The 25,582-nt window shown below is 39.3% G+C and overlaps 3 protein-coding genes across 4 annotated transcripts; 1 reads left to right on the top strand and 2 right to left on the bottom strand.

Moving 5' to 3' along the window:
- Window positions 1-3,350: 3,350 nt before the first annotated feature.
- Window positions 3,351-15,276, bottom strand: LOC131435570 (palmitoyltransferase Hip14). Of its 2 annotated transcripts, none has more exons than XM_058603595.1 (4): window positions 13,735-15,276; window positions 7,229-7,391; window positions 7,038-7,157; window positions 3,351-6,984 (listed from the first exon to the last, which is right to left on the bottom strand). In XM_058603595.1, exons 1-4 carry the CDS (start codon window positions 14,950-14,952, stop codon window positions 6,614-6,616), a joined length of 1,872 nt encoding a protein of 623 aa, XP_058459578.1. In that variant the 5' UTR covers window positions 14,953-15,276; the 3' UTR covers window positions 3,351-6,613. The 2 variants fall into 2 exon arrangements, with proteins under 2 accessions (XP_058459578.1, XP_058459580.1); XM_058603597.1 differs by having other exon boundaries at window positions 3,351-6,975.
- A 4,359-nt stretch (window positions 15,277-19,635) lies between these two features.
- Window positions 19,636-23,225, top strand: LOC131436839 (DNA polymerase delta catalytic subunit). Its single transcript, XM_058605768.1, has 3 exons — window positions 19,636-19,829; window positions 19,888-20,134; window positions 20,193-23,225. The coding sequence occupies exons 1-3, from the start codon at window positions 19,765-19,767 to the stop codon at window positions 23,163-23,165; spliced, it is 3,285 nt and encodes a 1,094-aa protein (XP_058461751.1). The 5' UTR covers window positions 19,636-19,764; the 3' UTR covers window positions 23,166-23,225.
- A 175-nt stretch (window positions 23,226-23,400) lies between these two features.
- LOC131438326 (ADP-ribosylation factor-like protein 1) lies at window positions 23,401-24,773 on the bottom strand. The gene is made up of 4 exons (XM_058608247.1): window positions 24,572-24,773; window positions 24,225-24,441; window positions 24,048-24,159; window positions 23,401-23,988 (listed from the first exon to the last, which is right to left on the bottom strand). The coding sequence occupies exons 1-4, from the start codon at window positions 24,573-24,575 to the stop codon at window positions 23,779-23,781; spliced, it is 543 nt and encodes a 180-aa protein (XP_058464230.1). The 5' UTR covers window positions 24,576-24,773; the 3' UTR covers window positions 23,401-23,778.
- Window positions 24,774-25,582: the final 809 nt, after the last annotated feature.

Raw genomic sequence — 25,582 nt, 5'->3', positions numbered from 1 at the left:
AGCAGCCCCATCCTGTACCATGCGAGTTAAAGTCCCCTAAAACCAGCCGCGATGAAGGAAGAAGTTCTATGATGTCTGCAAGCCGACGATGCCCTATCGAGACTCTGGGAGGAATGTAGATAGAAGCTATACATAGATCTTTGCCTTTAATATTAATTTGGCAAGCAACAACTTCAATTCCCGGTGTCGAGGGGAGGTTAATACGATAAAATGAATAGCACTTTTTAATCCCTAAAAGTACCCCTCCATAAGAGTCTTCTCGGTCCAGGCGGATTATGTTAAAATTATGGAAGTCGAGGTTGATGTTAGAAGTAAGCCAAGTTTCACTCAAGGAGAATACATCGCAATTATGAGTATGTATTAAGTGTTTGAAAGAATCAAGTTTTGGGATGATACTTCTGCAATTCCACTGAAGCACAATGATCATATCTTCGATTCTCAGTGGTAAATTATCCATCAAAAGATACGATCGCTGCAAGGAGGGGCCATTGTTCAGTCAACTGTTTTAAGAATGTCCTTACTGTTGGCAGTAGAGCAGTTAGGAAGCTTTTCAGAGGATCAGTAATATTGAAGGCTGTTAATATCCAGTCCACGATATCAGAAAATTTCAATAATCCAGCGTTTGTTGGATTTTCTGGTTGTGCTTTGGGGTCATTCGGGTTTTTTGATGCCCCAGGAAGTGCTGGGTACTCCTTATCATCCCTAAGTTTTTTGAACCCAGGAGGTGTTTGCTTCGGTTTTGAGTCAGCACTTTTTGTTTCCGTTTGGTTCTTTTGTGACGAAGAGGACAGTCTGAGGCCTTTACGAGGAAGCTTGGGAGAAGCCAGATTTTGTCTTTTCCTGCTTCCTTCAACCTGTGTGTAGGAAGGTCCTTCGCCTGGGTCGTCAGAGGTATCCTCTTCAACTGGCAAGATTGCAAACGGGTTCTCAGGGGTCGATGGAGTGGTTCTTTTTAAGATTTCCGCATAAGAACGTTTGGAACGTTCTTTCACGGATCGCTTCAATTTCTCCGCACGCTGTATGTACGTAGGGCACACCGAAAGATCATGAGGATTCTCCCCGCAGTAGCAACACTTTTCCACTGCTCTTCTGCAGAGATCGTCCTCATGGGCCTCTCCGCATTTGCCGCATCGCAGTTTGTTGCAACAATAGGTTGCCGTATGACCTAGCTGTTTGCAGCTTGTACAATGCATTACCCGCGGTACATACAGCCGAACAGGTAGACGAACTCCACTCACTACCAAATAATTTGGAAGTGCAGATCCGGCAAAAGTCACGCGAAATGAGTCCGATTGGTAAAATTTACCATCTATCGATTTGGAGTGCAATTGCTTGCACTCCAAAATTTTCACTGATTGAAGGTCGGGGTTTTTGAAACGGCCTACCCCGTCCTTCATCAGATCGTCGATTGTCAGACTTTCGTCACGAACCACACCGTCGATCTCCACCACATGAGACGGGACGTACACGCGGTACTCCTTCGTGAACAACTCGCTGGTAGCAATCTCGTTTGCTTGCTTCAGGTCGGACACAACAACGCGTAACTTGTTTGGCGAAACCTTATCTATTGTTTTTATTGCCGAGAAATGTTTTTCCAGGTCCCGAGCAATATTTAAAACTCTGAGAGACTTTAATTTGGGCCGGAAGTATACCACCCACGGACCCCTCGAGCCATCGTCCTGGTAAACTTTTTGGCGAGCAGGCAATATCTTAGAGGGAGATGGAGGCATCGGAGAGGGAGATGGCATTGGAGAGGGAGATGGTATCGGAGGGGGAGATGGCATAGGAGGGGTAGATGGCATCTCGGAAGCAAACTCAGCCTCTAAATGTTCTTCGTTCATTCGTTCAGCTTCGCCCTCCTCCGAGACACCCCCACTGTCATCAATATTCATATTTAAAGTGCGGGAGTAAAGAAGTCTCCCGCACTTGAAATGAGAAAGAAAGAAATAAAATGAAAAGAAAATATATGAATAGTAAAAGTTGAAAGAAAAAGTTTGAGAAAATACTTAACAGTATGTCACGGTAAGCTGTTAGGTGAGTTGCTCCTTCACTCCTTCGTTGTGCTTCAGCGTGACCTTGACTCAGGATTTGGCTGCTGCGATGCGGGTAGCAAACAATAGAAATAACTGCTGCCCGAGGATAGCACAATAGCGTCTACTGTCGATACCGATACAAAACCGGTGCACAGACAGAACTCACTTGCGGGGATGCTACTTCTTATCACTTTTATTTAATGCCTATACTACAGCCTCTGCTGTGATAGGCACCTTCGTCTTACCGATGTCGATTGTTAAAAAAAACGCGTGTGCTCACTTCGAACATTCGGTTACGAATGAAACAGTAACTATGGTGAACTTGTTCTTACCCTTCAGTGTTGCTAGTTTTATAGAAAACTCGTTAAAGTACATTGTCACTCTGACAGTGTATCATGACAGTGTACCGCACGATGCAAAATGTGTCCTTGAAAATTTGTCGAAGTATTCCGTATTATAATTTTTATTTGGTTTTAGTGCAGTTTTTGCTACACCGGTGTAGTGTAACTTAAAACGAAAACGACATTAGTAAAAATGCAATGTTGTTGACCCACCGTTAATAAGCGTCGATACACATTGGAAAAGGACGTTAAAAATCCCTAGCAACAATGCAAGTTTGGAACGAAGTAAATATATGTAAACATATCGCACAGAATATTTTGTTACTTCCATTTACTTTAATGTCTCGTAAGCAGTCACGTACCCAGAGGGAGGCCCTGGCCCCTCCCGGAATCAAAAACAGATACATAATTATTTAGAAGGTCTCAGACATGTGTTACAGAAATAACAAGACAGTAAACGTAAATAAATGTAATACAATAACAGTTCCAGAGGAAAAGTTTAAAGTGTCTGTTTAAAACATCCGTAAAAGGCACACCGAGAATTAAGTACATAAGCAATCTTCACTAGCATCATTTTTTTTTCTTTGAACACCTCCCGAAACGAAATTCTGGGTACGGGCCTGCTCGTAAGATAAGAATATAACAAATTATGCAGATTCTTAGTAATAATTCTAATTGATTCTTGCTTTCCTGTTTCAATATCCACTCGATAAGCAGCAAAATACTCCAGTAATCAGTCGAATGTTTCTCTCCATCATAACCGCCAAATACCACCTTTGTAAGATTTGAAATAGTCTACGTTGCCTGAACAGCCATCGTCGCTATAACCAATCGTAAAAGTTTATCCAACCCCAATCAATGATAAATACGTGAGAAACTACTACCATCTGGAAAACAACTCAGAGAAGATGTACGATTCCAACGGGGATCCTTTTACTAAACGGATTCATTTCTCTAAACAGTAAATTTACAAATGTTTTATTTTGATTTTTATTCAACCTTTTTATACACATGCGCGTGTGCAATCACTGTGCGAATAGATGTAGAACCTTGCATTTTGAATTACATAATAGTTTCTTTTATTAGTTTGTAATAAATTTGTTCATTAAGTATGTATTACATCTAATTGTAAAGATTATGATTTTACATGGTAGTTTTCATCGTGTTAGCGGCATTCTTTTCGATCGTACATTTGATTTGATATTGATCATAACAGTAAATTTAAAATGTTTCGATCTTACGTAGTTTTATCGTCGCAAAATGGTGGGTATCCTTGTTGGGTTCTGCCCTTAATAACATACATTAGCTTCATCGATCTGACTTTAATTTATCTGCATTTATATGCCCAGCACGTAACACTTTGCATCGGTTGTTAAACTTATATATGACTAGACTGTAAATAACATCGAACTTATAACGCTGGTTTTATCTTCGTCGTCCTGTTTTCGCTATCTGGATTGCACTGTTACAGCAGTAGTACAAGTAAATGCACATTCCTCCTCTCAGCTGTTCGTGATCCGTTTGAAACCACCTATTGTTTGCTAAAATAAATCAAACCAGTCTATTGATTGTCGCATGATGCTGCCGGTTTCAAGTGTTTTTTTTTGTCTATTTTTTGTTGTATTGCGGTTGGAAATTAAAAATGGCAATGGTTCCAAACGTTTTGTTGTTACTTTCGAAGTATAAATTTGTATTTATTTACTTTTCTAACATTCAACATGTATTTGACGGAATGTTTTCTCGATTGAGCAGTTTCTCAAAGTGTGACCTGTGATCTGCTAGTAGGTATTCGGTAAACATTATTCTACAATGAAATGCGGCTGGTAGAAATTAGGGTTCGTAAAACGAAGTAAAATAAGAAATTTAGGTCAAATTCGGTGATTAAACAATCACCCTCATTCTTGTTTACGGCCGTATGCGATACGTTCGAAAGTATAGCAAATTCGTATTCTCGTTTACGTTCGAATCAATCACACTTTTAAACATCGTACATGCATAAAAACAACGGCCATCCAACTTTAAACTATCAGTTCTGGTACAGATTTGAGTTGTAAATAAAAATCTTTGATATCATTTGTTATTTGACTTGTTTGTTTGACTGATTTTGTATCATCATGTTTGCTTACGTCCGTATCGACCATACGACGAACACATGCTTTCGAACGAATGCGAACAAGCCATTCTTGTTTTCACTCGAACGTGTACGTACGCGATTCCTGTGCAAAAGAAGGATCGGTAGCGCAGGTAGTTTTTAAGGAAGATTCCAAGCATCAAGGAAGTGATGAATGCTACATAATAAATAAATATCGTACTCAGGACCAATTTTATTCAAGTCGGTAAATGAAATTTTCAAATTAAACTTCGTGCGAAGTAAAAAAAAAGCATTTGAAATAGCAGTCCGATCAGTAGTATCTGCGAAAAATATGTTGCATTTTTCTTGCAATTTTGTCATGTTTTCGATAGCCTACATATTTATTTCATTGGTAAAATCATGCATTTAATATAAAATAAAGCATGTTTACCCATGGCGTATTTTCCATAAAGTACTTAATAGATGCAAAATTGATGCGTAAAAACTTTGAACCTCGCATATATTCAAAGGATCCCCAGAAAAAACAGCATTTTACTATACTGCTATGCTTTCTAAATGATTTATGCAAAACACAAATTTATGATTTGATTACAAATCACCTTTAGATTCGAAAAAAAATTTGTTAGAGATCGGTTAAACTTTTTTCAATGTGTTCGAACGGTTGATTCGCAACATTAAACTGACGAATCGAAACCACGGCATTTCGTCTATTCGTCCGTAAACGGGAATGGGACATTTCGTTCGTAAGAATGATGTTCGAATACACGTTTCGTTTGAAACTAAAATGGCATACATTCTAGCGTTTCGCATATGGTTAATCACATGAATTGGACTGATTACATCAAGGCTTAGCATTTATTTTAAGAAGTTTACTGATATTTGAATATTTTGTGACAAACGAGTCGCGTTCGAATTCATTCGAGTGAAAACAAGAATGGCTTATTCGTATTCGTTCGAAAGTACCCGTTCGTCGTATTGCGGATACGGACGTAAACAAGAATGAGGGAAAATATTCCGAATACCGCAGTAACAGAAATATTTCCACTAATATCTTACACAACCTCGCACCAATCGTAAAAAACTTGTTTTCCTCGGTAAGTGAGTCCTTCGAGTGTTTTACCGTACTAAGCCAAGGAAAAGATTAATTGTTTTATTCACAAGCTTATTTCCAGACAGTAATACGATGCCTAACAGGTAAGGTTCAGAAATATTTACTCCACGGTATACTTTCTAACGATTGATGGTGTATTAAACAGCTGCCCCATGTAATAGTAAATGGTGCAAAACGATAACGATCGTACCACACAGACTTCTTTGCAACTAAAACGAAAAAAAGCGAATATAGTTTGCCAGCGATGATCCACAATAACCTTCAATCGTTCGAACAAATACACTTAGTATGCAAATTGACTGTTATTCGGACTTCAAATTCAGTAAAATACCATTATTCCTAAATTACAACCAAAAAATGGCTGACATTACGTAAAACTATTTCTTCAAGAGCATTCTGTACACAATTAGAAAGATTTCTAACAGCTTATTATTCTTAAACACTTGATAAGTAGTGCTACTTGATAAAGTAAATGACGGAGCGCACATTGCATAAGTTGAAGCTAGTATTTGGAAACGTTTACTCTCTATCTAACGGGATATAATAGTTGATCTTCTATTGCTTAACTGATTCCCTAACATTTGTAATATATATTTATATAGCAAATATATATATTTTGTGTCTTTTTGTTGTACAGCTGCACCCACTTTCTGCTTCAACCGCTTACATGTCTACACTCGTTAAGCACATTTTCCGGATTTCTCCTTCACCGTTTAGCTAAAGCATTTTCACCACAATCAAAAAACTTTAAAGCGGAAGCCACATACCACCAAGGATGGCTTAAAATTTTCTCATCGTCGATCGATTGTTTACGATCAACAAATTACTGATAGAATAAACATCGCCCGAACCCAAAAACAGAAGCATCTGTGCTAGCTTTCGATGCTTAAACAACAACCGCTAGATTAGTTTGCTTTTCAGTCCATTCTGGAGCATTGATTCGATCACTTGCCGTTTCAGTTCCTGTTCCAATTCCTGTCCCAATATCGAACGCGGGTTCGTTGGCCTTTTCCGAACATTTCGGGGTCGCTTCCGCTCAGACATACTGAAAATTATCCGGCCGTAAAAGTGGTTCGTGTTCGACGTGCTTATCGAAGTCAAAGTACTGCATCCAGTCGGTTTGCTGCGGCTGCACCAACCCGAAACAACTGCACTCCATAAAGTCAACTAGATTCCGAATGGGACCACGAGAGAATGGACTTTTACCACCCTTCGCCTGGAAGTGTCGATAGCGACCACGGTTCATTCTTTCATTCGTTGTCATTCCCAGACATACGACCTGATAGGTCTGGCAGATCGTCAAAACAGTCACCCAGGACATGTGTAGTAATGCATTGGCCGTCACCCATCCAACCCACGGATTACAGGAACCTATGGCTACCATAGCGTTCCACAAACCTGACAACACTTGAAATAATGAATATTTATCGCTTCGATTCACTCGGATTCAGCATACATACCTTCGTCCATATTGACGTTGCAAGCCTGGACGTAAAAATTTGCTCCACCATACAGCATCCAGCAGCACATGATCATCAGCATCCAGAGAAATCCCATAAAGTATTTATGATTTTTGGCGCCTTCATGTAACAGAAGAAATCGTAGAAATTAATCACCATTTCAGAGCTAGGATTTTTTGCTGACCACTTACCGATACAATTTCCCACCCACGGACAGTGATGATCAAATCGGGCCACGCACCGATCACATACCGAACAGTGCTTCGAGCGAACCGGACGGCGCACCAGACAGGCGGAACAGAATGCTGACGGTTCGAAACCTCCACCTCCGCGTTCCGAAAGTTCAATTATCGTCTGAAAGTGAATAAGAATATATTTTTCAAGCCGGGCAGTACAAATAAAAAAGAATCGTTTTGACTTTGTTTTCTCTATAGGGCTGCAAATTCAAGGAAGAAACAAAAAAGTGATCAGGTTTTGATCATTTACGACTCAGCCAATTTCGTTTCGATTAGTAAGTCATTTGTAAATTGGAAATATAATGGTTAATATCATGTATTTTCAAACAAATTAAAAAAAAAGAAATTGCTACTATTTAGGCATTAGCCCTTCTAAAAACAAAATGCAGAGCCAGAGATGCCATTCATACAGATTTATCTGTATTGTATAGATTTTTGCTATCGCATACTGATTTAAATCATGGTACAAATTTTATACAGATTTCCTAAATTTAATACAGATTTGTTCAGGTTCATAAAAAGTGAGCAGTAAAAAAATAAACTTTTTTCTTTGAGTATCTATTAGTATTTGATTGCAGTGATTATTTAAAAGTTTATTATTCAACGGACAAATCACATGTTGAAATGAAAATCTTTTGTGCAGATGTTTGATGATGAACACTGACAAACATTTAATATCTGGCATCTCTGTGCACAGCCGATGAAACACACACACACACACTTAACAACGTTATGTTGACATATAGCGGAATGAAACCAGTGCTAGTAGATTTGGCACTCTTGCTCATAACATTCGAAGCCGAAACAGTTTTATTGAAATATAAATATCAATAATATAATTAAACTAATGTCACGAATACCCAAAAAAAAAACGAGGAAACGAAAAGAGGTACTTTCGAAACCGGAATCTGGGAACCAGTATAAGTGAAGTTGGTTCCAGAAAAGCGACTGGGATCCATTTTTGAGTCTATGGCTACAATCGGTCGTTCATCAAAACCCCAAGAACAAGGAAAGCCAAATTAATGTTTGGCCGTCTGCTGACAATGACTACCGATTGGAAAAGTTTCGGGACAAGTTTGAAAGTTATTTTACTTTTTATTTCCGGTGCTTCTGAAATCAGAAAACGAGAACCAGCATAACTGGAATCGAGTTGTTTGGTTGTCTATTGACAATGACTACCGATTGGAATAGTTTCGAGGTAAGTTAAGAATTTTTTAACGTGTTTTGTTTCGCCACTTCAAGTGACGGTATCCAATTTTTAACACACTTCACCATATAATTCCGGAACCGGAAGTCGGATCCGGATGAAATTTGGAAGTTTTTTTATGGGACAATGAGACAATTCATTTGAATCTAAGTTTGCTGAAATTGGTCACGACGTCTTTGAGCAACGTGAGGAAGTAATTTAAAATAAGACTTTTAAAGACTAATCACCCTATAACTCCGGAACCGGAAGTCGGATAAAAATAAAACTCAGAAACTTTGTATAGCACAATTGAACCTTACATTTGAATCTAAGTTTGTGAGAATTGGTTCAGCCGTCTCTGAGAAAAGTAAGTGCATTTATTTTCTTTTTTGTCGTGAATACGACTTACTTTACTAGGGGGATCCTTTTCAAAATTTACCCTCTGAAAGAGTGATAAGTTTTTGATCGTTAATATCTCTTGTTGTATCTAATGACTCAACTCCATTTTTGCTACATGCCATCGGAAATATGATCATAATTTTATAATAAAATTTTCCAGTTGTGTGACATAATCTGAAATAATTCAAAATTAAACTCTTCTGAAATATTTTGAAATGTTTGATATCAACGAGTATCCAAGCGGAAAACACATGTACACTATTGAAAAACCTGTCTGATTTGACCCATTTCAGCACCAGCCAAGCAGAACGCGTTTTGAGGAAGAGAACAAAATATAGCGATATAAAAGCTAAATATTCTCTTTTTCTATCACTTGGTGAGCAACGGTTATAGAAGCGAGACACACACACGAGAGTAACCTCGGGCCAAGCACACAGCGTTACTACACCAGAAGTCTGCCAGTTGAAGTCATCAGTCGTCATGGGAGCGCTGCTGACGTACTTTTTCATATAGTTATTGATTATAACGGTTCGTTCACTTATATTGAAAATACTTCTGATGTTTTTTGTGTTTCAAGAAAGTAATAATAATAATGAAATAATAATAATAATAACAATCATAAGATATTATTGTTATTATCATTGTTGATTGAATTCTTGCCATAACTTTCAATACTAACTACGAAGTAATGAGAATAAACATTCTTATTATTTCTATTATTATGATTATCATGATTATTATGATTACTATGATTACTAATATTATTTTTATTTTTTTTAAATAAAACAGGGAAAACTTGCACAATTCACATAATCGTTTAAATAACTGGTATTCGGAAGTGTGAAGGAAGCGTTCCAGTTTTTTTTCGTATTCACGACATCCAGTTATGTCTCTGACGTTACTCACCCGCCTTTTTTGCACGTATCACCCTGTAATTCCGGAACCGAAAGTCGGAATATCTTGGTTTTAGTGATGTCTTTGCTGCTGTCAATCTGTTTGTTTGAAGTCAGCTTCGAACCTACACCCCGATTCTGTATTCCGTTCGAATCGGATTATTTCGATCGAATACGAAATTTTGCATTCTATATGTTGATCGAGATCGAGTTTCCCATACAAAAGTATCACTCGATCAAATGCAGAATGCAAATGTTCACATTCGATCCAAAAAATCAGATTCGATCGAAATACAGAATAGATCGGGTATATCGGGTTTGCTCACCTCCCCGTTGCTAATCCAACACAGTTTCGTAAAACGTGTTTGTTTGAAAAACTTTCATAAAAAAGTTTTTTTATGAAATGGATTTAGAAACAATTCTTGATTGGTTAGGAGCAAATTTATCAGCTGGAAGTTTTATATGGAACATCTATACTGCCTTTCCAAGCCTAACTGTCCCAGATATATAGGAAATCCCCTAAAATATGGGACTATTATGCGTAGAACGGCAGTATAGTAGAAACAAAGAGAACAGACATTCAAGCTCATTGCAACTTTTTTTAAGAACCTGTGTATATCATAAAAGTGAAAATTCGGTGAAAATCACCATTGTACGTAAGCTCGAACGCAAGAGCTGATAAGCGATTGCTAGACTACTCGAAGCACCTCTATATGCGAACTGCTACTTGGGGAGCACTTTGGCAAACAACTTTTCAATTGCCTACACACTTTGAAATCTTCTACTTAGATGTCTATTTATTTATTTATTCATTTATTTATTTATTTATTTATTATCAAATCATCAGACACAATGTGATCATAACGATTTCTAATACTAAGTAAGAAGTTGGCTCTTGTTTTATAACGTGAAAGATTGAAGTTGAACTCAGGTGACAGTCGATTGAACGAGCGTTGTAAACCGTAATATAACCGTGTAACGGCACCGTTTATTTCATAGTTGATGCGGCGTAAAGGAAGTCGAAGAAAAGCGTTATTGCAGAGAGCTCGGAGACGATATTAACTCCACGAAGCAGAGTTTCAGAGAGAAATTAACGTTGTTACAGTACACCAAGAAGATCAAAGGGCCAAGATGGCTCCCCTGCGGAATTCCAGATGTTGTAAAAATTTCTTCCGAAATATAATTGTAAATTTTAACCACAAGGTGATGATTCCTGAGATATGATATTATCCATAGAAAGACGTTTACCGACATCCTCGATGCTAGCAAGAGCTTTAAATATAATCGCACACATTTTTGACTCATTGAAGCAATACAAGACAAGACAAATACTATGTTCTCGGTTCGCTTGTTCGACGAAACAAACGTCCAACGGAAGTCCTCCGTTGGTCCGATTAATGTCCAATAAATCGTTCATCGAGAGGCCGATTCGGAACCTTCGTTTGAAGATTATAAAACAGACCATTGAACTGTGACATTTTTTTGACGTAAATATGTCTTACTTTACTAGGGGACGCTTTTCAACCATTCATTCTGTACACTAAAAATCCTTCCAGGTCGGGACTCGAACATACGAAATCTGGCCTAGTAAGACCAGCGCCTTATGCATTAAACCATCAACCTGGACTGAGACTAAGTTCTCTAAAATGTTTGTTATGAACGAGCATTATGGTGAAATTCAGTTCCAAAAGAAGGCACAGATTTCAACCGCATGAACAGAACGAATCATCGCACAAAGCGAATATTTTCAGTGATTGAGTGTTCGCTAGTAACTAACTATGTACGTATGTATGTATGTACGAGTATTTTTAATTGACTAATATTTTTGGGAGTACAAATTAATTCGGTCCGTTTTTGGGGTCATAAATGCATTTATTTTAAAATAAAAAGAAATTGAAGACCAATTAAAATATCGTTCATCGTTTTTTTTTTCGCGAATTGCGACATGAAGCCGAGCGTTGTCGTTCAGGAGAATAACTTTATCATGTCGTTGCTTGTATTCCGGCCATTCTTCTCGTAATGCACGGCTCTAACGCATCTACCATACTTTTGAATCATCCCCATGGATTTGATTCTTACAGGAACTGCTTGATGAGTCACTTCCAATGATTCTTCAAGCTCCTTTTGCGGAACTTCATCGAGGTTGTCGGATCTTCGACTAGGTTGTCCAGAGCTAGACCTGTCTTCAATGCTGAAATTTCCAAACCATTTCGTACATGATTTATCAGTTGGAGCATTATCATTCACAAGCATTTGATGCGCTCCAGCTGCACTTTTCTTCCAACTAAAGCAGAAAACTAAAACTTCTCGCAAATGCGACTTAGTTAACACAAAATTTCTCATAATTCTCATAATTAACACAGTGAAAATAATGTTTTTTTAGGCTCCAAGCAATATGAATTGAATATTAATGACAGATGTCTAACCTCTTGAAACTATTGACATCAGCTGTTACTGTTTAATATTCATAACTACCAGAGCCATCTTTTGAAGACGGATCGAACTAATTATGACTCTCAATAGTGGCCCTTACACGATCATTAAAAGTGTCGTCATTACTGCATTACTGTACATCATTACTTTTTAGCATTACACGTTCATTATTAATGATGAGTATTTGTAACTACTCCAGCAATAGCAATATTTTTATTTTCGTTTAGCTGAAAATAAATTTGATTTGCCATTGAAACGTTAAGGTTAATGAAATATTAACCATTTAAATCTACACTTTGTCATTTTTTTGCGTATAGTTCTAAAGATATTCAGCACTTCCACAAAAAAAATAAGAAGAAGAAATAATGTTGGTAATGATGGAAAATCCACAATTCCATCATTACTGAACTCGTAGACCTTACACGATCATTAAAAGTGCCATTACTTTTTAGTAATGACACTTTTAATGATCGTGTAAGGGCCGCTAATAGGAAGACACATTTGTGCATGTTATTTAAAGACGGTCAAATTGCAATCAAGGTTATGAACTCAAATAGCCAAAACCGAGCAGATTTCAGGAAATTTCGTTTATTTGTATCCTCTTGTTTCTAATTTATGACTTATTCATTGCTACATATTTCAAATACAACAATTTATCAAGTATGTTTTTTACACTTTCCAAAAGTTACAGTTAAAATATACCAATCAATACGAATGTTTTGCGTTAAAAATTGAAAATATTTTGTTTCCTTTGATTTTTTATACGTCGATAGTCGTTATCCTTTTACTTACAGTATCACGCAAACTGCAATTATTTCGAATTTATTTTTGGTAAGACATAAATATATTTCTGTTATTTGGCTTCAATTGCTGCATAATGTCTACTATATCGATTTTGGTTGGTTCTTTTAGGCAAACATAAACTGATAGAGACGAAAGATATGAAATGAAAAGACGGATAGGTATTCTAGATTGAATCAGTTTTAAATTTAGAACGGAAAAGCTAGCCTAGGCAGGCTCATATAGGCATGATCAGACGAAAAAAAGAAATCTATTTTACCTCCTACTTGAGGGGATTTTTAGTGATTGATTTGTTCTATTGGACAGTTCAATCACCCACAAAAATGCTTTATTATAAATATGTAAATGTAGTAGTGCCACATTTGATCCATTATAATTCACAACACAAGGGTTATTGGGCGAAAATGGAAAAAAAACCCTGCGAACCAAGAACATAGACTATGTTCGCCCTTATTAGTATGTACCTTGAATCCGACGAAATTATAGCAATAGCCCAATTGTATGTAATTATATTGCTAACACTTCGTAGTGTTCGGATTTTTTTGCTTTCAAGCAATTATATTTTTTATCGTTTCGTTTTGAAGTAAAATTGGCTGAGCTGTAAATGTTCATAGTCTAACCAGTTTTCTATGTTTACTTCCTTGAATTTATAATTTGCATCCATGTGTAGAAAATCAAAACGTCCATATCAAAAAGCCCGATCTCCCATATTTACACAACTCAGGTTAACCTCATCGACTTTGACTTACCCTGAATCGTTGTTCCTGGGTCGGTTGGATGACACCGGGATCACCCCGCCATGATTTTAGGAAGCACAACCAAAGCACACCACTGCAGGTCAGGAACGAAACCGAAGCCAGGAAGGACACCGTTGGAGCAATGTAGGTCAACCAAGTGACATAGAACCACGCCTTGGTTGCCATGTAAACGCTCAGGGGAAGCAGTGCCATCAGCGTCTCATCGAACAGGGTTTGCCCGACTGTGTGCGAAACGGCATACAAACAACCGAGTAGAAATACTTTGATGATAATTAGCGTCTCAGCACAGAAAATTAGTCCAGCCAAATAGAACACTAAGAATGGCGTTGCGATCATGCTCCACCAGCGGAAACGTTTGTCTAAGGTAAAACGGATGATCAGGTTGCGACGTTGAGATCGTTGGGTCAGCTCGCGAACTCTTTCCGACACTTTTGAACCAATCCAAATGGATCCCAGGTGAGGCTGTAGCATAGTGAGTGGAGTATCACCTCGAAGATTGGGAACTTCGAGACTTGATTTGCCCTTCAACATTAGCGTACTGACGGCCGTGGCATTGCGGGCAAGGATAGCCCAATGCAAGGCTGTATTTCCATGAGTGTGATCCGCTAGACTAGGATTGGCGCCAAGGGTTAGTAAAAGACGGACGGGATCTAAAGCAGATATCTTCCAAGCTGCCCACATCAGAGCAGTCATTCCACCTCGATCCTGCAGGTCTGGATTCACACCGCGAGCAATAAAATAGGCGACCAGTGCTGTGTGGCCAAACTGTGCGGCCAAATGTATACAGGAACAACCCTCCGCATCTCTCAAACTCGGATCAGCTCCAGCTGCCAGCAGCAAAACTACGGCTCCCAAATGCCCTTGTCTAGTGGCCCAGTGTAATGGTGTCGCATTCAATTCACCACCAACAGCATCAACTATCGCACCTTTATCCAGGAAGTATTTGATTATATCTTTCCGGTTATTAATCGCCGCCCAGTGTAGCAGCGTAACCGTTTCACTATCCGGTTGATTCACGTTCCATCCAGCTTCGATCAGTTCCTTCACTCGTCCGATGGCACCGTACTGAGTAGCCTTCACGATATCGAAACCACTGTAATCATGTTCCACCGGAGCGACGGCTGATTCATGTGATATCAAGCCATCCCGATCAGTTCGTTCTGGCTCTGAGCAGCCACCAGCAGCGGCACTGCAAGCACTTTGATACATTTTCGGACCAGGCTATTGACTTCCACTGAAAATTTAGATATTTTTTTCTGCAGTTCAACCACTGATAGCAGTGGAAAAACGACCTCACGCAGAACAGATTCAGTCCATCACTATTCAAAAATATTGTTTTTAGAAACTTTTCAAGCCTAATAGCAAAATCGCTCGCAGCTCGATACGCACAATTAAATTATTAAATTGCTATATCCTACTAATTACTAGAATTCGACCAACTTTTTGTAAATTACTGAATCAAAACGCAGCTCTAAATATATTCGTTCTATCAGAACACGAAAATTTCGATTTTTTCACTACGCTGAAAGCGAAACGCTCAGAAAATGGAAATAACAATTTTGACAGCTGTCATATGCTGTCAAAACGATAGTTGACCCAATTATAGGGTGATCAGACGAAAACAACATTAAAAGGAAGCGCCCAAAAATGACATCTGAAAATTTTAAACTTTTCTCGCGAAAACCACCTGCCAAAATTCATTTTAACTTCCATATTTTATAAAAAATTGCTTTTTTCCATAAGACTTTTGACATTGTGTAAGGTGACTGATTATCAACAACCATGTTACAGAGCTCGATATTCGGAATTGGTTCAAGAAAGAGCTAGCGATTTTGGAAGAAGAAGGGCTCGCTGAAGTGTAGTAAATGGTGATGAGTCTTACTTCTGTCTTGATTAAGCTATCGGTAAAGTGATTTCTAGACGTTAAGGATAAAAGTTCCCGGAGTTCATTCAGAAAATACGAAATACAAGATTATTTATCAAAATCGATATTGTCCCCTTCAAAGTACTTCCCATCGAGCGCCTGACCCAATCATCGAAACATTTTTTACATTCGGTATGGCCATCAGAGCAAAGTCTAACTAAGTCTTGGCATTACATTCCTTTTGTGGAATTTGACCTTTATGTTTCAACAGACTTCGCAGCCGATTCTTAGTGTGCAGACTCATTGCATGGCTAATACTATGGATCCTACTGACACTAAGAACCCTTCCAAATCGGGGCTCGAACATACGACCACTGGCGATTTTACCATAATCTCTTATCGGATTCTGAATGCGTTCCACGAAGCGGTTTTTCGAGTCGACCAAATAGGAAAAAGTCGCAAAGAGCCAATTCAGGTGAATTCGGTGGTTAATGAAAGGTATTCGTTTCGTTTTCAGCCAAAGATTCACGGGTAATGATGGCTAACCAACTGACTAACCAATTGTAATCAACTGAAAACTCTCAACACTATTGACACTATTGACGATGCAAAACTGGTATGTGTCGGTACGTGCGGCTTCGCTCCGTTCGCAGCGTGCTTTGTTTATTTTCGTATAGCGTGCAGGATTGCCACATTAAAATTTATGTTTTTCAGGTGAAAAATTTGTATGATTCTTATCCTTTTATTCAATTTGTACCAACTTGTTAGTGTTATTACAAGATCATGATAACGATGCTTTTCTATAAAAGTACACTGCCTTTCTCATATAGAAAGTTTATACAATCACTTGAAAAATTGGCCCGAAGGGCTAAGTGTTCTACATCATTCGACACAGTTCATCGAGCTGAGCAATGTATGTGTCTGTGGGTGTATGTGTGTGAGTATGTGTCGAATAATGTCACTCATAAATTAAAAAAATCTCATAGTCCCATAGGTTGCTATTGAATTTCACACCGTCATTTAGATCAACGAACGGTAAAATTCTTCTAGATTTGTCTAGAAACTGATTCAATTTGTAGGCTATATCAGTGGCTTACTAAACGAACCGACTTTGGCTATACTGGTATACCACTTGCTTGAGCGCCTTATCCTTGCCACCGTGCTTTTCAACCGGTGGACAACTTGACAGCTCCCATACATCGAAAATATAAGTAAAAGTTTTGGTTCTCTGGTTCCACAATGACGTCGTAAATAGAATAACATTTGGAAATAACGTATCTGTTTTTCGACAATCTACGGTTTAAATTTTTAAGTTTTTTAAGTAAAACATATTTTGCTAGCATTTCTTGACATTGATAAAATAATTATGATGAAATGTTTTGGTATAAGTATAATTTTTCTCTTTTCAACAATAGAAGGTTTAAAAGTAGTTCATCACATTTCAATGAACAATGAACGTGAAGTAAGTTATTCTAATGAAATTTGATGACCAATACTACTAATTTGCAAACCAAGATTAAATCTATGGTTCCATTATCTTTATCCGAGTTGTTAGAAGAGCATCCAATGATAACAAATCCTCCTACGAAGTTTACAAAACACGCATGTTTGAAGATTTATGACGTGTGTTATTGATGAGTCTGTTGCTATGCAGCGCTGTTAAAAAAATTCGCAATATTTTGATTTCATTCAAAAGTTCTTGCGTGAGTCACATAATGAAAATTACGCTCCTTTTAAATATATTATTACTTATAATATTACTTATTAATATTACTTCGTACCAAAACGGTCCAGACGAAATTCTCCGCATCCGCCGTGGCAAACTGTCGAATTAAGACATTTGAAAACTTCCAAAAGAGCTGCTCTGAAACAATATTCCAAACATGGTGGATATGTTCTGCGAAATCGTTATGTGAAGATAAATCAGATATACAAAAAAACCGCGAAGCGTTGCCATGCACGTTATTTAAATAATATACAACGTACAATGAAATCTAACCCGAGAGCTTTCTGGAAGCATGTTAATGAGCAAAGGAAAGAATTCGGTTTGCCATCACAAATGCAATTCGGAGATGGTATTGGTTCGTCTACTCAAGAAATTTGCCAGCTATTCTCGGAAAGGTTCGCAAGTGTTTTCTCTTGCGATTTTCTATCTCCGCAGGAAATAGCACGCGCCGCGAATAATGTTCCTGTGTCCAATTATGCTTTGCACTCGATCAATATAGACGAGGAATCGATACAAACGGCAATCGTTGGTATGAAGGCTTCCACCTCTGCAGGCCCAGACGCCACACCAGCAGTCATCTTAAAGAAATGTTCAACCGGGTTAATTGCCCCCCTTTGCCGTTTATTTAATATGTCACTAGCTACGGGAATATTCCCCAACTTATGGAAAGCTTCATTCATGTTTCCGGTCTACAAGAAAGGAGACAAAAGAGATATAAACAACTACCGTGGTATAACTTGTATAAGCGCTATCCCCAAGCTGTTCGAAAAAGTAATACTGACTCCAATTTTCAATAATTGCAAGCAGTATATCGATGATTCCCAACATGGGTTTATGCCTAAGCGCTCCACAACCACCAATCTATTATCCTTTACATCTTACGTGACCAACGCCATGTCAAATGGTTTTCAGACGGACGTAATCTATACCGATCTTTCCCTCGCCTTCGATAAAATTAACCATGACATCACAATAGCAAAACTGGATCGACTTGGTTTTGGTACAAACGTCCTCCGATGGATACAATCATATCTCAGGAATCGTCATCTTGTGGTTAAAATTGATGATTGTACTTCGGAAGAATTTGTTGCAACATCTGGAATTCCGCAGGGGAGCCATCTCGGCCCTTTGATCTTCTTGCTTTACTTTAACGACGTTAATTTTTCTCTGGAAGGACCGCGCCTATCTTTTGCAGATGACCTCAAGATCTACCGTGTTATTCGCACCTTGAGGATGCGACGTTTCTTCAGCGACAATTGGCAATCTTTTCGGATTGGTGCAAATTGAATCACATGACCGTTAATCCAGAAAAATGTTCGATCATAACGTTTACGAGAAAAAAAGTGCCTTTGAAATTCGAATACTTTATTGAGCGATTCATGATTGGAAGATCGACGTGCATCAAGGACCTCGGCGTTTTTCTTGACGAGCAGTTAACATTCAGGCAACACACCAACTACATTGTGGCTAAAGCTTCTCGCTGCTTTGGATTCGTGATGAGAATGGCTAAGCATTTTACGGATGTTTACTGCTTGAAATTCCTATACTGTTCACTCGTTCGCTCTACTCTGGAATATTGTTCAGCTGTTTGAAACCCTCACTACCTCAATGGCGTTGATAGAATCGAGTCGATTCAACGTAGATTCGTTCGATTCGCTCTTCGCCGTTTACCTTGGACCAATCCTCATCAACTACCGAGCTATGAAAGTCGCGGATTGCTAATCGGTCTAGACACACTGCAAGTAAGACGGGAGCTATCGCGTGCTTTAATGATAGCAGACGTTTTGAATGATAGAATCGACTGCCCCACTTTGCTCCGTGAAATCAACATCAATGTTCGTCCTCGAGCTCTCCGCCATAACGCTTTTCTTCGACTTCCTTTACGCCGCACTAACTACGGCTTACAACGGTCATTCAATCGAGTGTCATCTGAGTTCGACTTCAATCTTTCACGGCATAAAACAAGGACCAAATTCTTACATAGTATTAGAATTAATCATTAGGACCACATCGTGTCTGTTGATTTTACAATAAATAAATAAATAAATAAATAAATATTGCTGCTCGCATACACAGTGACCGTGAATAACGTAATGAAGTACTGGTTTCTCTTGTAATCTTTTTGTTTCGTAATTCATTGCACCCGTATTGTATAGGAACACTAGCTCCGTCCTGAATTCAGTGGAACACATATGAACCAGGCTCATTTCTGTCAGGTTGTGTACGGGTTGGTGCTATTACTGAACGATTATCTTAAAATAATCTAGCATCACTGTTGTTGAACCAATCTCTTCACAAACAACAAGCACCGGTTATGTTTTGTTATTTGCGCGCTCAAACATCTTAATCTTTCTTCTCAACGAGCAGTTCGACGATTGTAAATTTCGTTCAAGATTTCTATTAGATTCCTCATGCTTGAAACTTTTAAACTATGAATACCAAACGTAAAGTATTTCCAAAACCAGGAGAAACATCTGCTGTTCTGAAGAAATTCAGGTAAGTGATGACGGTCAATATCGGATTGATCCTGAATAATGACCATGCTGATATCTAGATCCGGGGAAGACGATGACGATGAATTCGAAAGTAATTTCGAGGCTGAACTGGCCAACATGGAAGGTGACGACGGAATGGATCAAGCACTGTTGATCGGTCAAGGGCCGGAGGTGGAAAACACCTGTGCTAAGTGGAGTCGACCGAAGCCAAAGGATTATCAACCGAACGAGGACTCACTCGTGTTTCAGCAGATAGACATTGAGCACTACGTTGGAGAACCACTGTCGGGGATGCCGGGTCCACAGGTCAGATGTTGGTTCCATTAAAAAAATGCAAATGTTTGACTATTATTTAATTTTTTAGATTGGCCCTGTTCCGGTTATGCGAGTGTTTGGCATTACACAAGAGGGAAACTCGGTTTGTGCCCATGTCCATGGTTTTACGCCATATCTGTATGTGGCAGCACCGCGCGGATTTACACAATCTCACTTGAGTGACTTTCGTGTTGCCTTGGATAAGTCGGTGTTGAATGATATGCGGTCGAATAAGGAAAACGTCCAGGAGGCGGTGTTAGATGTGGAACTGGTTCAAAAACAGTCTATTCTTGGATACAATGGGGAGGACAAATTTACATTCATAAAGGTGACGGTTGCTCTTCCGAGATTGCTAGCAGCAGTCAAGAGATTACTGGAGAAAGAACAGATGATGCCAGAAATGGACTTTCAGGATTGTCGAGTTTACGAAAGTAACATTGATTTCGATATTCGGTTCATGGTAGACAGGAACGTTGTTGGATGCAGCTGGATCGAGCTTCCTCCAGGAAAATGGCGAATGCGACAAAAAGGTAAGACCCCAGCACCAAAGACTAGATGTCAGATTGAGGTGGACGTAGCATACGATAAGTTCATCGCTCATGCACCGGAGGGAGAATGGAGTAAGGTGGCACCTTTTCGAATTTTGAGTTTCGATATCGAGTGCGCTGGACGAAAGGGCATTTTTCCAGAACCACAACACGATCCGGTCATTCAGATAGCAAACATGGTGATTCGCCAGGGAGAACAAGAACCGTTTTTGAGAAATGTTTTTACCCTGAAAGGATGCGCGCCTATCGTTGGATCACAGGTTTTAAGCTATGACTCAGAACAGGAGCTGTTGGATAAATGGGCAAGTTTTGTCCGTGAACTAGATCCGGACATTCTGACGGGTTATAATATTAATAATTTTGATATTCCGTACTTGCTGAATAGGGCTAGCCATTTGAAAGTTAAGAATTTTGAATATCTCGGTAGAGTAACCGACATCCGATCCGTGATCAAAGAAACTGTTATTCAGTCCAAACAGATGGGCCGCCGTGAGAACAAATTTGTCAATTTTGAAGGGCGTGTTCCGTTTGACTTATTGTTTGTACTTCTGCGAGATTATAAGCTAAGATCTTACACATTGAATGCGGTCAGTTATCACTTTTTGCTGGAACAAAAGGAAGACGTACATCACAGTATTATCACTGATCTCCAGAATGAAAGTGATCAGACCCGACGTCGTTTGGCCATGTATTGTTTAAAAGATGCATATCTTCCGCTTCGTTTGCTCAATAAGCTAATGTGCATTGTGAACTACATGGAAATGGCCCGTGTCACCGGTGTTCCACTTTCGTGCCTGTTGACCCGTGGCCAACAGATAAAAGTCATGAGTCAGTTACTTAGGAAATGCAAAGAAAGCGGATACCTAATACCGTCGTATCATGGTTCCGGTTCGGAAGAGCAGTATGAAGGAGCCACGGTTATCGAGCCTAAACGCGGTTACTACGCTGACCCGATATCGACGCTGGATTTTGCGTCTCTATACCCAAGTATTATGATGGCTCACAATCTGTGTTACACAACACTGTTGCAGCCAGCCAGCAAGGATAAATTTGGTCTTAGCGATGATCAGATCACGCGAACTCCTGCTAACGCCTCCTTTGTTAAGATGTCAGTTCGAAAAGGAATTCTCCCGGAAATCTTGGAATCACTTCTAGCTGCTCGTAAGCGTGCAAAAGCCGATCTTAAAATCGAAACCGATCCTTTCAAACGTTCCGTCCTTGACGGGCGGCAGTTAGCTCTGAAAATATCTGCTAATTCAGTATATGGGTTCACAGGTGCCCAAGTTGGCAAGCTACCGTGCTTGGAAATCTCCGGCTCGGTAACAGCGTACGGGCGAACCATGATCGAACAAACCAAACAGGAGGTGGAGCAGCGGTACACCGTGGAAAATGGATATGAGAACGATGCCGTCGTCATTTATGGTGACACGGATTCCGTAATGGTGAACTTTGGAGTCAAATCGCTGGAACGAAGTATGGAACTAGGTCGCGAAGCAGCGGACTTCGTGAGTGCTAAATTTGTGAAACCCATTAAACTGGAATTCGAAAAGGTCTATTATCCGTACCTTCTGATCAATAAGAAGCGTTACGCCGGTTTATACTTTACCCGACCCGACAAGTACGACAAAATGGATTGCAAAGGTATTGAGACGGTTCGACGGGATAACTCTCCGCTGGTGGCTAACCTGATGAATTCGTGTCTGCAGAAACTACTGATCGAACGTAATCCGGAGGGTGCCGTCGAGTACGCAAAGCAAACAATTGCCGATCTGCTCTGCAATCGGATAGACATTTCCCAGTTGGTCATCACCAAAGAACTGGCAAAAACGGACTACGCCGCGAAACAAGCTCACGTTGAGTTGGCCAATAAAATGAAAAAACGCGATGCGGGTAGTGCTCCGAAGCTGGGTGATCGAGTTCCGTACGTTATTATTACGGCAGCCAAAAACACCCCAGCTTACATGAAAGCCGAGGACCCGATTTATGTTCTGGAGAATTGCGTTCCCATCGATGCAAACTACTATCTCGAAAATCAACTGTCCAAACCGCTCCTTCGTATCTTCGAACCGATTCTGGGTGAGAAAGCGGAATCAATTTTGTTACGAGGTGATCATACCCGTACCCGTTCCGTAGTCACATCGAAGGTTGGTGCACTGGCTGCCTTCACCAAGAAACGGGATGCCTGTCTCGGGTGTAAGGCCTTGTTACCGGCTGGGTATGAGGGGCAAGCCCTCTGTCAGCACTGCAAACCGAAAGAGTCAGCATTGTATCAGCAAGAACTGAGCTCGCAACGTTCACTGGAAGATCGATTCTGTCGGCTGTGGACTCAGTGCCAACGCTGTCAAGGGTCACTCCACGAGGAGGTCATCTGCACTAGCCGAGATTGTCCGATATTCTACATGAGGACTAAAATCAAGATGGAACTGGAAACGCAGCAAAAACGAGTTGGCCGATTTGGAGTACCATCGTGGTAGTGATGCATATTTGAGTTTTAGTTATTTCCCGTGAATAAATTCTGTATTGTTATATTGATATTTAGGACCTCAAATTCATTACTTTTATCAGCTGATTTCCCCATCAAACCACACACTCTGTAAGAGTTCATCTTCTATCATAAGGAGCGATTGCAATCCTAAAGTGATTCAACACTGGAACTGAATTTTGTTCAAAGAAAGAAAACAATTTTTTTTACAGATGTAAGCATTATTTTTATACTTGTATATATTACTTTTATATTTACGATAATTTAAATTAATGCGACAAGTCATTCTTACGGGTTTTACCGCAGAAGCTAATCGGGCCACGTGCGGCAAAATGAATCAAAAACACAATACTCAAAACGGATTTTGTCGGTTCTTGTAACAAAGTCCATTTGCAATTTGAACTGAATGCAGGAGGGACGACGTACCACATTTCCCTCCAACACCAGACAATTGCGGGTTGTCTGGTTTTCACTGTTCCTAACACTTACGCTATCAAACACGAAAAATTAGTCCAATTGATAAATTCCCCTGCTGCATTGGTTGTTGGTTCTTGAACGCTGCTTCTGCGGTTGTTGTTTGTTAGGTAAACGGACATCCGGTAGAACTATTTTCGCGATTGCAATGCATTTGATAACCAGTCCATCGCTTGATCTAAACCTTCACCTTTAGTGGCAGACGTCTTGAAAATTTGGAACGTTCGGTTTTTCAGTGCTTCCAGACCAAGAGCTTGGTGCACCTCAGCTACGCTCATGCATCCCTCCATGTCCTGTTTGTTCGCCAGTACCACCAAAATTGCACCAGCCAGTTCATCCTCCTACAAACAATATACGAAAATCTAAAACATCCAACCAAGCACTGGTGGTTTTATCTTACCCTTAACATATACAAGAGCTCATCTTTCGATATTCCTATCCTATCCTTGTCTGCTGAATCTACCACGTAGATAATAGCGTCTGTATTGCTGTAGTAACACCGCCAATATGGCCTGAACAGAATAAAATTTAAAAAAACAGTTCAGCTTTCGGAACAATGTCTAGTGATTGTTACTACCTTATGCTGGTTTGGCCACCCAAATCCCACACCTGGAATTTGAGGTTTTTGTATGTAACCTGCTCAACGTTGAAACCGATCGTAGGTATTGTTGTTACGACCTCTCCCACTTGCAATCGGTAGAGAATTGTAGTTTTGCCTGCTCCATCCAAACCGAGAATCAGAATACGCATTTCACGGTTCCCAAGCAGACCGCGGAAGTAGCTAAACAAACCTCCTACAAACGAAACAAGACAGCCCCGTTTGGATTGAATGAAACAATTTATGAATCAGCACAGTTTAAAAATCAACTAAAATAACCAGCAAACACAAATGCTCAGTGCCATAAATACTGTAAACATGCTTACCCATGGTTCCGCTACTCTGATTTTTCCGATTAGAGTGATAATTACTAACCAAGTGAATAAATAATTCTAGCTGTCAAATAGTGTGATACCTTGTATTGAACTCCACAAAATAGACAAATTAGTTTGCACAGGAAAACGAAAAAGTAGTGACGAATATCTGCACTCGCGATAGCAGATTATATTTGACAGTTAATAATGGCATTTTGACGTGTAAAGAAAAAGTTTAGTCGTAATCGCATAGAGCTGGGCAATATCGCAACATTGAACCGGCAGTGTTATCAGAACTGAGGAAAAACCTTGTCTATGTTTAACCCGCAAAAAAAAAGATTTAGTGAGTTGGTTTTGTATGATATGACTAAAACCATGCAAACCATGGTCCATCTTGCCATTTAGCGAGTTTAGAAAAGTTTTAGAGAGATTGTTAATTAGCGGACACCCGGTGACAAGGATATGGGGCTCTAGTCAGTTTGGTCGTAGTCAACATCGCGAGTATTCGGTTGGCGATTCGAGTGCTCAAATTATAGTCAACAAAAAATCGAGCATTCTAAGTGGAGTAAAATCTGAAATTTTTTTTACCGCGATGAAGCAATTCTGAACGATAAGATAAAAAAGTAAACAAAGAGAGGCTCTCATTTGCAGTTAGGCCCTTTTTGTCGTGGGACTTTCGAAATGTTCTTTTCATGATAGGAAACTGTTTAATATCCGAGATCCGTATCGCATTGAAAAATCACATAAAAAAGTACGGGTGTGTAGTGTCAGAGACATAACTGGATGTCATGAATACGAATAAAACTGACACGATTTCTTTATACTTTCGAATTCGAATTGATAGCTGATCGATTGTGTGAATTGTGAAACTTTTGACGTCGATTATCTCATTTCGGATTTCCATATTTCATTGAAAGAAACTATCAAGATGCTGTACAGAATTCATTTATGTCTTTTAGAAGGACCAAATTATGGAATTCTCTACGATATTTAGCACAGTTCGGAACATTTTTCTCGTACGAT

The sequence above is a fragment of the Malaya genurostris genome, chromosome 3 (genome assembly GCF_030247185.1).
Source record: "Malaya genurostris strain Urasoe2022 chromosome 3, Malgen_1.1, whole genome shotgun sequence".
NCBI classification, from domain to species: domain Eukaryota; kingdom Metazoa; phylum Arthropoda; class Insecta; order Diptera; family Culicidae; genus Malaya; species Malaya genurostris.
This window is presented reverse-complemented; position numbering and strand designations above follow the sequence as displayed.